The 13,587-nt window shown below is 35.0% G+C and overlaps 1 protein-coding gene and 1 long non-coding RNA gene across 5 annotated transcripts in view; both read right to left on the bottom strand.

Annotated features, from left to right (window-relative positions):
- Positions 1 to 3,007, bottom strand: part of LOC106869068 (uncharacterized) — a 41,518-nt gene extending 38,511 nt beyond the window's left edge. For 2 of the 4 annotated variants that reach the window (XR_016238219.1, XM_052976601.1), the window contains exon 1: positions 2,844 to 3,007. Coding sequence is in view for 1 of the 4 variants with exons in the window: in XM_052976601.1 (XP_052832561.1) it covers positions 2,844 to 2,992 (149 nt within the window). In the remaining 3 variants the exon portion in view is untranslated. The remainder of the gene's footprint in view (positions 1 to 2,843) is intronic. The other 2 variants (XM_014914587.3, XM_089341135.1) reach the window with 1 other exon arrangement.
- Positions 3,008 to 9,251: 6,244 nt separating this feature from the next.
- LOC128250763 (uncharacterized) overlaps positions 9,252 to 13,587 on the bottom strand; it is a 7,437-nt gene continuing 3,101 nt past the window's right edge. Inside the window, exon 2 of the long non-coding RNA XR_008266746.2 lies at positions 9,252 to 13,392. This is a non-coding gene — a long non-coding RNA (uncharacterized LOC128250763). The remainder of the gene's footprint in view (positions 13,393 to 13,587) is intronic.

Here is a 13,587-nt window from a genome sequence, read left to right as displayed (position 1 = left end):
AGTGAATTTGAACTTGAAACCTTTAAACTGGCGCTATCATGGTTGAAACACTCTTCCATTTTACATGGGCAGTATTTCCACATCTATTTCCACTGAGATACAATAATTCTTATGTTTAGTCACTTCACATTTCTCTCTTACTCTCTGCTACTACTCTCCACACAACATTCTTAGTCTCTAAAACTGTTCAACCATTTCACATTCTATAGAAATGGAATTTGGTCATTTCTGGATAGGTACAGTAGTTTCTGTTGAAAGGCCCTAGAGATGTGAGAATTATTGCCATCATGCTGTTAAATTTATTGAAATATTTGCCTTACATTAAATATATTTTTATTAAATTCTTAAAGTTCTCTTGTAAAATATACTTATTATTACCCAGCTATTTCTGCTTGCCATATTTCAGAGTCCACTTATTACAGATTTAATAATGATGTGTTTGTGTATGTGGTTTGAATTCAACTATGGGCATGTTTAGCAAAAGAACAATTGTATTTATAAATAATGTGTGTACTTGTGTGTATGTAGAGTAATGTGTATACCTACACAGATGTGCGTATATATTTGTGTGCGTGTGTTTGTTAATGCACACAATAGAGTGTATACAAGCATATGTATGTGTTTATACTAGCAATGTGTGTTATATGTGTGTTGTGTGTAACTACATTTATAAGATTTTGCAAGAAGCCAAACTTACTCAAGATAGCTACTGGTAAACTGTGAAAAGAAGCCCTCTACATACACATGTATATATGAACTTATCTTGTGACATGAAATGAAGATAGTTTACATAAGTAAAGAATTTAGATTTCAAGGATAATGTAATTCCTTGCAGTCTATCCCTCTCTCCAATTTTGTTCTTATTTACAAATGTTCTCTTTCCAGAAACTACAAATGGAATAGTTTCTGGTAACAAAAATAGCTGCAGAAGATCTCTATTCCAAGTTTATGCAATAAACAGAAGTACTTCACTATCTGATTTTCACCAGCTGAGGTTGCAATATGGTGAATTAATCCTTTAGACTTTAAACCGACCATATCTGGCCCAAATATTCTACTTGTTTTATGTTCAAACCAGCCAGATCTGGCTTCTCCATCTACCCTACAATGTCATTATAAATGCAAACCATCACATCATCAAAATCTGAAAACTAAAAAACAATGCATGCTTAATTTAAAACAATATTAATGAATGTGCATTTGACAGAGTGATCTGAATGCTAAAGAGCTAAACCAAACACACACACACAATATACTACAAGTTATATTAATAGTGTAAAATTAATATTAATTCTAATCCCAAATTTCATTAAATCAACATTTCTGATTGTCCTGTAATCATTCATTTTCATTAGTTTCCCCGTTTGATGTTTTAATAAACATATATTGTTATTGTTCACAGAACATGCGTGACCTGCTAGATTTGGTATAATTATGAGTTCGTTGAAATGGATTTATAATAAATATCTTTAAATGAGATCTTTGATAATGTAATGCTTAATGGTGGCTTTAGAATATAATATATTTATGCTGCCATATATGATTTTGACCTGATAAACTACATAACTTCTCGTGTCGTGTCTTCCAACCTCCCACCCATTCTGTCAGTAAATTAAACAGTGTGTCACTGGACGGATTTAAATCTATCCATGATTGTGCTTTATTTAACTTACAGCATTAGAATGCCACCAATAGATTATGTTGTTAACACCTCCTTGCATTTTTTGCAAAATCAGAATTTATTGTCAGCTAACAATAGAATCTAATGATGTATCAGCTATATTCATCAACAGGTTTCTTCTAAAGAACATTCTGAAATGAAAACTTGATTCTCCTAACATTGGAGCCATTTCTATGAAAAATGGAAGCATTCAATCTTTCCTGGTTTAGATAATAAAACAGGAGATGGGGAAGAAGATATTCTATAGTTATTTCTATACATTTGGTGCCATGAGAAACCACAGCTTGTTAGTTCAGAGAAGTAAGAATTATTGTAATAGTTCTTTTATTTTTTATTGTTTGTTTCAGTCAGACTGCAGCCATGAAGAATTTTAGTCAAACAAATTGACCCCCAGCACTTATTTAAGTTTTAAGCCTGATGCTTTATTATATCGGTCTCTTTTGCAGAACTGCTAAGTTACTGGGACATAATCACATCAATACCAGCCGTCAAGCAGTGATGGGAGACAAACAGACAGAAACACACACATTTATTTATATGTGTATGTGTGTGTATACGTATATATGACAGGCTTCTTTCAGTCTCTGTCTACCAAATCCACCCAGATGGCTTTGATTGGCCTAAGGCTATAGTAGAAGACACTTGCCCAAGGTGCCACGCAGTGGGACTGAACCCGGAATCATGTTTTTGGGAAACAAACTTCTTACAACACAGCCATGCCGATGCCTAGCCAAGCCTAGAGGCAATAAATAAAAACGATAAAAAACCTATAATGGATACAATATGTATTACTAAGTATTGTCCTATATAATACATTAAATATTGTAGTCCTAGGTACACCGTGTCTGAATAAATGGAAGATGGTACGGTTGGAAGGTCTTTAATCATAAATTTACCGAAACAAAAATGTCCTGGGACTAAGCGACAATGAAAAAAATCCTCCAGTTTAATAACTGACACAGTTTATGTGTTTAAATACGTAAAAATTGGCAACGTTTAAGAAACCTGCTTTGGCGACATTATTACAAATTTATTTTGGACGAATAAAAACTATTTTGGTCTTTTGTGTGTTAGAAAATGATTAAAGATTGCAAATACCAGTGTTATAAAACTGTATCAATAAAATAGAGCAGATAAATATCAATAATATCAATATAATTACCAATTAATTGTGTCCACAGTCCGTCTGTTTTGAACAATCATCGATTTACCAGACAACAGAAATGCTCGTACATTTCCGTCTATTTCCGTACATTTCTTGAAAAACCGGGTCCTTTTTTCCACCCCTATTTTTCTTCTTTTGTCTCTCATAAATTAAGCAGTTTTTCTTTTTTATTGTTACCAGCACTTTTTATTCATTTTTTTTTATTTTTCAAAAATATATTATTTTGTTGCCAAAACTTTGAATACAATCTATTGGTTCCGAAATTTTAGCAACGTTTGATATAATGTCATTGACCAAACAATTAATCTTGTTAATTCACAAATTGAGCAATTAACCAAATTATTTTTCCTAATATATTCCCAACAGGATAATCTCCAACTATTTTTGTTTTGCTTTAAATAAATAAATAAATTTTTGTCTAAAATAAAAAATAAAACGAAAATCAAGGAATGTTTGCAATAACTGAAGGCCATAGAAATGTCGATAGAGAAGCAAGTCTTCTGCCGAAAGTAAAACGAGGAACTATAAATATTCTGCTGGTTATCTTGTCTTCATTCGCCTTGATTGAAGAAGAAAATAAAATAAAAACAGAAATTCATGGTAGATTTTTTTAAAGTTGGAAATTTAAGGAAAGAGAAGCGAAAAGGCTGAAAAGAATTTAAGATCAGTTTCAAATTTTGGCACAAGGCCAGCAATTTCAGAAGTGGGGGCTCAGTTGATTATATCGACCCCAGTGTTCAACTGGTACTTAATTTATCGACCCGGAAAGGATGAAAATGGTTTAATATTGATGAACGGGAAGTCATTTTCCTTACTTTGAGACTTTGGGTTTTTCTAGGAGCATAAGGCAACATTGATTATATTTGGGGATCACATAATTAGCTTTCATGTCTGACTCAACACTGGAAAAGTCTGTTAATAAAATGGTCTTCACGAAACAAACATTGGTTAATCAATATCACGTCTATTCTATTATAATAATTCCATTCACATTTACAATGCTTTATAGGAATATTAAATCGATCCAGTACATCATTGGTATTTTATTTTATCGACTACGGAAGAACAAAAAAGTAACGTTGACCTCAGCGGGATTTGAACTCAGAACATTAAAGGCCACCGCTAAACTCCACATGAATTTTGTCTCCGAATACATCGCCTTCAAGACATTTTGGTTGCTCTCTGGCGATCTTATAGATCGACTACTTCTTATTTCTGAAAAATAAACCACCTATTAAGAACTTGTAGTCAATTCGATCAATTCTGTCCTTTCCTCAAAGTCTGTGATTCTGTGATAATAAAGTTAGACATTTCTTTTATTGATTAATTTTAATTTAATGTAAGAAAAATCTGTAAATTGGAAGAGAAATATCTGAAACATACAATGGAAGGAAAGTTTCAGAATTAAACAACGGCCTTTTTACACGTCCACGTACACGCACACACACACACACGTACGCACGCGCACACACACACACACACGACAAATGCTCGTTATTTGAACTCTTTATTTCTGCGATCTTTTAAATGTTGGACATTTAAGATAGCAGACAGTCAGCCAAACTACACGCTAGTTAAACGTTTAATAATCGATAATGCGTAAAATGTTCGATCGATTTTTTTAAATTAGTGAAATATTATAATTTTAATATTGGAATTTCAACCATGTTTTGTGGTCTGCTACCAGCTCAAGACATCATCAGGAGGAACCACGTCCGGTTTCGGCCCCTACTCCTCTACCGTTTTGACGTGCCCCCCCCCCCTTTCGGAGGTGTCTTCAGCTCTGGTGTTGGGTGCATGTCTTCTTTCTTCTATTCCCTGGCCTCTTCGATGCAGCATCAACGAGTGTCAGCGTCCGACTGACTGTCTTGTCAAATTCCCCTTTTTATACCTGCTGCTAGGCTCCTTGTCACGTGACACTGTCTAAATGCGTAAAATGTTCGATCGATTTTTTAAATTAGTGAAATATTATAATTTTAATATTAAATATAATAATTATTTCCATAATTAGGACAACTACACTATTGGACCATCGATTTAGTTTGATTTCATTTTTAAATACTTTAATATGAAGAAATTCTCTTTAATGGAAAACTTAATAAAAGTGATCTGTATTAAAAACAGAATCCAGCATAGACCAAACGAGGGAATCCCTTATGGTCCCTGATAAAAAGTACCCAAATGACCAAACGTAAAATGGTAAAAGCCTATACCGTGTTTGATCTTGTGGTTGGTTAGCTCCGTCAAAGGCAACCCAGCTAGAGCCATTTCACAAGTTTTCATAAACAGAATATAGAGAACTACATTTCTAGAGTATGGTAGAATACGACTTGACGGATATTTGACTGCTATTTCTAGCGGGTTAAGCAACGACACGGATGTTCCCTTGTAGCATTGGATTTGAACTCCCGTTTTGCCACATACGAATTTCAAATCACAATTTAATCACAGTTTGATTATATGCGTAACTGAGATCTTGTCCAATGAATGGCTATTGTTCACATGATAGTTTTTCAGCCCATCTGGAACTTACCGTGAGCCCAGCCTATAAAAACAGTCAATAAACGCACCAAATTCAGAGTGTCTTGGACCCAGTGTCAAATTTCTCTCTCTAGCTGTTTTAACGGCTGCATATTCAATAGAGGATATTGAAGAAGAAGAAGACATGGCACAGAACTTGTGTAATATATTAAAAACAGCCCAAGTGTTAAACTTTGAATAGGCATTTTACTTGTATGCCATATTATGCTGTTTCTACCATACTACTTCAATATATATTGATTGTAATGCATGGACATCGTTTCATACAAATACAGCACAATAAATTATGTTCAAACATTTGTGCGATGTTGTGAAATTACTGCAGGTACACAATCCTTTATCCAGAACCCTTGGAGACAGTTGTGTTCTTAATTTTCGGATTTTAGGGGATTTCAGAGTAAAAGCCAACTCCCCCAGATTGTAAACGAGACATCAATTTATATCTAATTGCAAGGTAGCGCTCTGGTAGAATCATTAACAGGTCAGATAAAATATTTAACAACATTTCTTCCAGCTCTTTGCATTCTGAGTTCAAACTCCCTTGAGGTCGACTTTGCCTTTTATCCTTTCAAAGTCGATAAATCAGGAATTGAAGTAGTCAATTTTACTCACTCCCTTAAAATTGCTAGCTTTATCCCAAACTTATAAAGAATTAATATTTAATGATGTTACTTTGAATAATTTAAATGCAGGATTCCACCCCCACCTCTCTCTCTCTCTCTCTCTGTATCTTGAAATGGAGAAAATCTATACAAAAATTCTTCAGCATGTCTACTAGTCTTAATGTGTAAATAATGTAACAATTTGCAGCTTTTACTCCTAGAAAAGGTCATTTTGTATGTTTGCTGTATCTCCTAGAAAGTAAGGTGGAGTCTAACAACTATGATTATGCAGTTAGTATTTGTGTTCACATGGCAACTCTGGTTAAATTTTCCAGCACTTTAATGTATTAAAAAAAACTGTGCTATCACTTTACAATCTTTCAAGTATTTTTCTAGTTTCAGAAACAACAATCTCAGATTCCCAAACACTTAGTATGGATGATTATCTTACTGAAGAACGAGATTATAATTGTTTCAAATGTTGATACTGTTGTGTCGACCCCCCCCCCCCCCCAAGCGAAGAAGTAGGCTCAACCAAGACATATAAATAGAGGTAGTCTGACCATGGTAGGAGTGGACTGACAGTAGACTGACTGTTGAGTAGAGATCATCCGAAGGTGCTAGATAGCAGTAGCTTGAGACATAACAGATACCAGTTCAGCAATTTAAGCCGGAGGGGGTTGAGTCATTAAATCTACCCAGATTTAAGGGGCTAGTCGATTACTTCAACCTCATTGTTTGACTGGCACCAATTTCATTGACCCCAAAATGAAAGACAAAGTTGGCCTTGTCGGAATTTGAACTGAGAATGCCAAGATGGATGAAACGCTGCTGAGCATTTTGTCTGGCATGCTAAGTTCTGCAAGCTTGATGATTTAGTAATAATAATTACATTCTCCATGTTTTAAAATGTTTATATAAAATGATTTCATGCTTATGACAAACCATTATAATATCAAATTTCAATCTAATATAAAACCAAGTTCGATCCTGGGTTATATTTCAACTTATTAACAACCTAATCACAAATAGTAATGACATAATCAAACAGCTGTTGTCCTGTGAAAAACAACAAGTTAATTCATCATGAACTGTCTGTCCTGACAGTGGTGGCCATTCAAAACCAGTGATTTATAGACTGAATCAGAAATAGTAATAATATACACAGTTGAGGATGATTATAATTGTGAATCGGATCTGGGCGAATATGTAACTATAATCAACAACACACAGAAGCCTTTTGTCTCTCATCTTGCTCAATAAAGCACATCGTTTAATGTGGAAGAAAATGATATTTTTCAAAGTTACTTGGCAGCTGTGTTGTTAATGGAAATGTGATAAAATATATAGTCTGTTAGTGAAAGTGATAGACAAATTGTAGGGTTTAATAAAATCAATTTTTTATTTTTATTTTTTTCTTATTTTTAGCCTTGTCCAACACTCATGGCAGAGAAAAGATAATTATGTGGAAGTAAAGAGTATTTTTGGAGTTGGACTTGAATTTAATCTGAGAATCATTGTCTGGCCAAAGTTCACCAGGGAATCATGAAATGGCACATACTGGGATTCAGTGGAATGTCTTTTTTAAATGTTTAATTCATGCATATATTCACCTGATGGAAACAGTTTATTCCACATGATGTAATCACTCTATTCACCAAAAAAAAAAAAAGTCTAAAACAGCTGTAGTGAGTGAACCACTATCCATCTGTTATATTGTGTGTGTATATATATATATATATATATATATATATATATATATATATATATATATATATATATATATATATATATATATATATATATATATAATTTATCTAAATAAGGATAAGATCCGTATTTAAAATACCGATCGTATCAAGTGGCCAGCATGGGAATTAAAACCATCAAAGGTAACAATCACATCACTGAAGCCTCAAAACAACAAAATAATTCATGATTAATTCAAAACAATGAATAAACAAGCATAACACTTGACAGAGTAATGTGAATGCTGAAGGGTTAAATTCTATCACATCATTTTACCATTAACCGAATTAAAGAGAATAATAAATTCCGACAAAGCAATAATTTCAAGACAAAAAAAAGTGCTTCTTATTTTCAAAACTATCCATATTGAAGTTGTGAGGAGGTCAGTGACCTTAAATAGATTGGCAATGATTATCACAGAAGTAAATGTTCCAAGCTACAGATTCCTCAAGCAGTTTTCAATCTTCAGTTCTTCTGTGTATCTTCAAAAACTCAGAATTGATTACAGTTTTACGAATGCAAAAGACGTTGGCGAAGATGTCTGTTTGTGTTCTTTTAAACCAAACAATTCTATGATTGATTGAAATCTGTTATTGCCTGTAGGAGATGAAATTACTGGTTCGCAACAAGGATTTTAATTTTGGTGCAGCAGATATATTATAACCTTGGCGACATTAGATCTGCTTAACCTTTGTCATATCACAAATAGAATATTAGCTTTTTTTTTTTTTTCTTTCTTTCTGGTTTTAATGCTTATTTATGAGTGACAAGTCTGAGTTGCTTCTTCAGAAATGGCCATTTTCCAATACATTGTAAATTGTAAAAGTCTGTATGAAATTGTGTGTGTGTGTGTGTGTGTAATATGTATATATATATATATATATATATATATATATATATATATAATAAATGCACACACACAGATATTTTGAATATTCTGCCATAATTACAAGGAAAGGTGATCATTGTGCGCACAAATGTACACACACACACACACATATGGCACAGATATGGCTGTGTGGTAGGAAGTTTGCTTTTCAACCACATGGTTCTGGGTTCAGTCCCAGTGTGTGGCACCCTGGGCTTGTGTCTTCTACTATAGCCTTGAGCCGACCAAAGCCTTGGAATTTCTATATAATACATGAGCTAAAACCCAAAAAAAACTATTGTTTTACTTCATTAACATTATAACTGACCACTGTCCACCCTCATTAAACACATTTCATCTGTTTTCAATGGAGGGAGAACATTTATTGTGTTACCAGCGACACTACAACCACTCTTGACTACATCCTCAACTGCCCTCACTGGCATCTCCACTACACAGTAAACACTTCCTGGGTGTCCCTTCTGGCGTCTCTGCCAAAATATTTAACCTGTTTGACCCTTGTGGACATTGTGGCTAATGTCACATCGATGATGATGACGATGACGATAATGATGATGAGGAGGAGGAGGAGGATGAAGATGATGATGAGAAGGAGGAGGAAACAAGTAACGACAACAACAGAACTGATTGAATATAACTTTTATTGCAGGTGACATAGAAAATTGGCTGGAATGGCAGAATAAATACCGGTCAGTTTGATGTTCCTTGGCCAATGAACGTTTGATGTTTACTGGCCAGTGAATTATGGATAACATACTGGTCAGTCAATGTTTGATATTGATATTGGTCAGTCAGTGATGTGTGTGACCGGTCACTTAGTGTTGGGTATATAGTTTTGTTTGTTGTTGTTGAAGTGGTCAGTCTGGTCAGTCTGTAGTTGAAGTGATTGAAAGTTTGGTTGGTAAATCATAATACTGAGCAAGGAATGGATTAACATTTTTAGAGAAATGTTGGATGACCAAGGTGGACGTGGCCAAAAGGTTTGAGTGATAGAGATGTCTGTTATATATGTATGGTAGTGTGTGACGAAGGTATTTTTTACATATTTATAGAAGGTATGGTATAGATGTCAGCTGTGTGTGTGTGTGTGTGTGTGTGTGTGTGTGTGTGTGTGTGTGTGTGTGTGTGTGTGTGTGTGTGTGTACAGACAGTGTGATGATATATCTGTCTGTTATACAATAAATAAAATAAAAAGTAGAGGTGTGAAGATTCTTTGTCTAATGGTCTGACCATTAAATAATCCTTTCTATTAAAGGCACAAGGCCTGAAATTTGGTGGGGAAGGGACCAGTCGATTACATACACCCCAGTGTTTCCCTGGTACTTAATTTATCGACAGGCAAATTATGAAAGGCAAAGTCAACTCCAGCAGAATTTGAACTCAGGACGTAAAGGTGGACGAAATGCTGCTAAGAATTTTGCCAGCTCTGACCATCACATAATGATAATAGTGCTTGGACAATTTTGTTTAAAAGACATCCAATTCTTGATTTGACCACTGGCTAATAAGAGACATTGACTGAATGAATTAGGATGACCACAGGGAAGTCACTGATACATTTCCAAAGATTATTTTACAGGAATGGTCAGTTGTGGTCATCTGTTTTACCAGTCTCAGATCCATTGTCTTTAACTGGAAATGAATTTGATCATTGATCCAAAGATTTTGTCATAGTGATATCTTATTCTGTTATTGGTTCCATTCAGGCTTAAATAGGTACCAGGATGAAGTACAACCCCTCCTTGTAAGCAGCAGGAGTATAGTATAACTGGTGAGTGTTTCGCAACCTTGTAGTTTTGTGTGCAAGGATCATGATGAAGCGTGCCCACACACACACACACACCAACCCTGTTTCAACCAGTTCTATTACTGTCGTTTAATGTACGAGACATAATGAATCATCAACATCATCATCACCATTGTCATCGTAACCACCACCACCACCACCACCACCACCATTGTTATAACTGATAATTCAGTTATTGTAATTATTCATATTTTTATGGTTTTTCTGTTGTCACATTTAACATTATTGCAACAGTCTGATCATTGAAACCACCGACCCCACCGCCATCATGCCGCCGCCACCTCCACTATTATCATTGTCCGGTCGTTAGTCATCATCATCACCATTGTCATCATTGTAGCAGAAATGAGGGTGAGAACTCATTGGTTCAGAAACACATCCAAACTTTGTTGTTGTTGTTGTAAATAGTAGCAACAGCAAAAACAACAACAACAACAGTAATGGCCAGGAAAGTATTGAAATGAGAAAGAATGTCTGGTTTGGTCTGCGATTGTGAAGAGGCAGAAGAACAGAACTTGAAGAATAGTAAAACAATGGAAGAGTAGCTGTGACATAATTTACTGAATAACACAATAATTCACTTTAAGCTATGGAAAGCTTGAAGTGCTATAAAGATGTGCATAGTATGAAATTGTCACATAGGTTGTGGTACACTGTAGGTATGGTACCTGGTTATGGTAAGCATCTGTGGGCAAGAAGAATACATGGTGCCAACATTGCAACCGAAAGAATATAAGATTTGTCCACATGCCTCGTAGAAATATGAAGGAAAGCCTGTGTGGAACTGAAGAATCGATTGATGTTCCAAAGAGCACCGAGGTTGATGGAAGAAGGTGTGATGCCGAACTGGAAATGGTACACAAGTACCGACTGTCAGGATTTTCACAGTCCCAGGAGATACAGTCGAATGTGTAGTATAGATCAAAGTGTGTATAGTACCAGAGTGTAACAAAGCTCTATAGTGCAGTGTGTAAAGTACATATGGGTGGTTCTCATAGAGTACCTGTGAAAGTTTTTGAGTACCTCAGGACTAACAGATTATGTTTGGGAAAAAGAAGAGAAAAGTTTACCAACATTCTGAACTGAGCCCATTTACCTGTCTGGTTTACATGATGGCTTCTGTTTATAGTCAGAATAATAGGTCCCTCTCTCTATAGTCAACATAACAGGCCTTTATATAGGTATATTGTCAACAGAATTGGCCCTTATATAAATTTTGGGTCAACAGAACTGACCTCTGTTATCTCCGAAAGCGTGATTATCTATCAGTGTACAGTCAACAAATTTATATATCATGAATGTCATCATCATCATCATCATTATGAATCACAGTGGGAAACTTGATCAAATCCACCCATTGTCCTTTAAACTACAGGTCTGTGCATCACACAACAATGCACTAAACCTTCTCTGCCCAACTTGTTAGTTGTCCTCTTATTTCAGCATCAGATAATTGACTTTTACAACCATCATCACCACCATCACTACCACTACACCCTGATCATTCATTAGCATCACCACCACCACCACCACCACCACCACCATCAACACATTACTGGAGCAATGCATCATGACTTTATGAAAGCAACATTTCACCCCACCACCACCACCACCATTCCACCAAAACAACACAACAGCCTTCTGTGTATCTTGGTTGTGTTTTAAAAGATGTGGTTAGAATAGTTGTGGCACTAAATGAAGTGGTTTCCAACTAAAATAATATCTTCATGGATTGACCATGTGGTCAAGGAATGGAATATGTGGTAAACACGCTCATAAATTGAACATGTTGTCAACTTAATAAAGGATTGACTTTGAGGTGGACATGGTTGTGAGGTAACCATGTGGTAGAATTAATTTAGACATGTAGGCAGTGAAGAATTAAAACAAATATGAAGATAGAGAATGAAATTTAAAATAATTCTTTTAAATTTGGAATTGTGTGAAATTTGTGAAGAAATTTTAAAGCAATTAGTCAAAATGATTGATTTGTTTGTATGTGTCCAATAGAATGTAACAAGCAGTATTAGTTTTATTGAACATGTGTTCAATATAACAGACATCATTTGTATGTGTTCAATATAACAGACATCATTTGAATTCCATAAAAATTGAAAAAAAAAATTAAATTTCTCCATATACATTGCTCTTCCAAGGAAGGGAAGATTGCGAACATTTTTCATGTTCCTTTTTCAAATTATCATCACAAGAAAGTGACTCAAAATATTGCTCATAAAAGTAATATTTGTTCTATATTAGTTAACAATCTGCTTCCATATTTTGTACATCATCAGAATAGAATAATAGAACGATGTATAAACAATTAATTGAATAATTATATTCAGACAGTGTATTCAAGTGAAAGCTTTCTTGCACTGAGAAATAAAAACACTTTAGTGTGAGGACAATTATGTTAGTAGTGTGAAGTATCCACAGATGTTTTCCCCCGCCCCAAACCCCACAAGAAGACCACATGTTTGTCTGTACTTAACACTTGTTTTGGGAGACAAGCTGCACAAAATATGGCTGATATAAGGAAGTGAAGGATAAAAATGGGAAATGCCTAATACAAACATCTAAAACTTTCTTTGAACTTAATCACAACTAAGTTGATTTAAGTTAAATCCGAAACTGCATTTCACAGTATATTAAATGTTATAGTAAAATATAGTGGGGTACTTCTAATACCCTACTATATTGCACCAGTTATGGACTTTCTCCTCCGCCTCCCCTCTTGACACTTATGCAATGGATTGTAAGGAGTGGTTAAGGGCAGGTGTAGACTTTTCTCTTTTGACTTCAAAAGAAGCATCATCCGGGTAAATATCAACTGCTGCCCTTTGACATTTTCACTGGTAAATAAGGAAATTGTGGACTTGAGGGAATTTGGGGAACTCTTCAGATTTGATCCTTCAGCACCTTTGATCCAATCAGTGCAAGGGAAATGCTGCTGGAATCCTATAAAGAAAAAGACACACAAAATGTATTAAAAACGTTGACAGAAAAATGGTCTTAGTACACATGGAACCATTCCACTCACAAGGCTTTGGTCAGTCTGAGGCTATAGTGAAAGACATTTGCCCAAGGTGCCATACAGTGGGACTGAACCCGGAACCATGTAGTTGGGAAACAAGCTTCTTACCACACAGCCAC

The sequence above is a fragment of the Octopus bimaculoides genome, chromosome 24 (assembly GCF_046866305.1).
Source record: "Octopus bimaculoides isolate indiv1 chromosome 24, ASM4686630v1, whole genome shotgun sequence".
Classification (NCBI taxonomy): domain Eukaryota; kingdom Metazoa; phylum Mollusca; class Cephalopoda; order Octopoda; family Octopodidae; genus Octopus; species Octopus bimaculoides.
The sequence above is the reverse complement of the archived record's forward strand: the minus strand, read 5'-3'. Positions and strand labels throughout refer to the sequence as shown.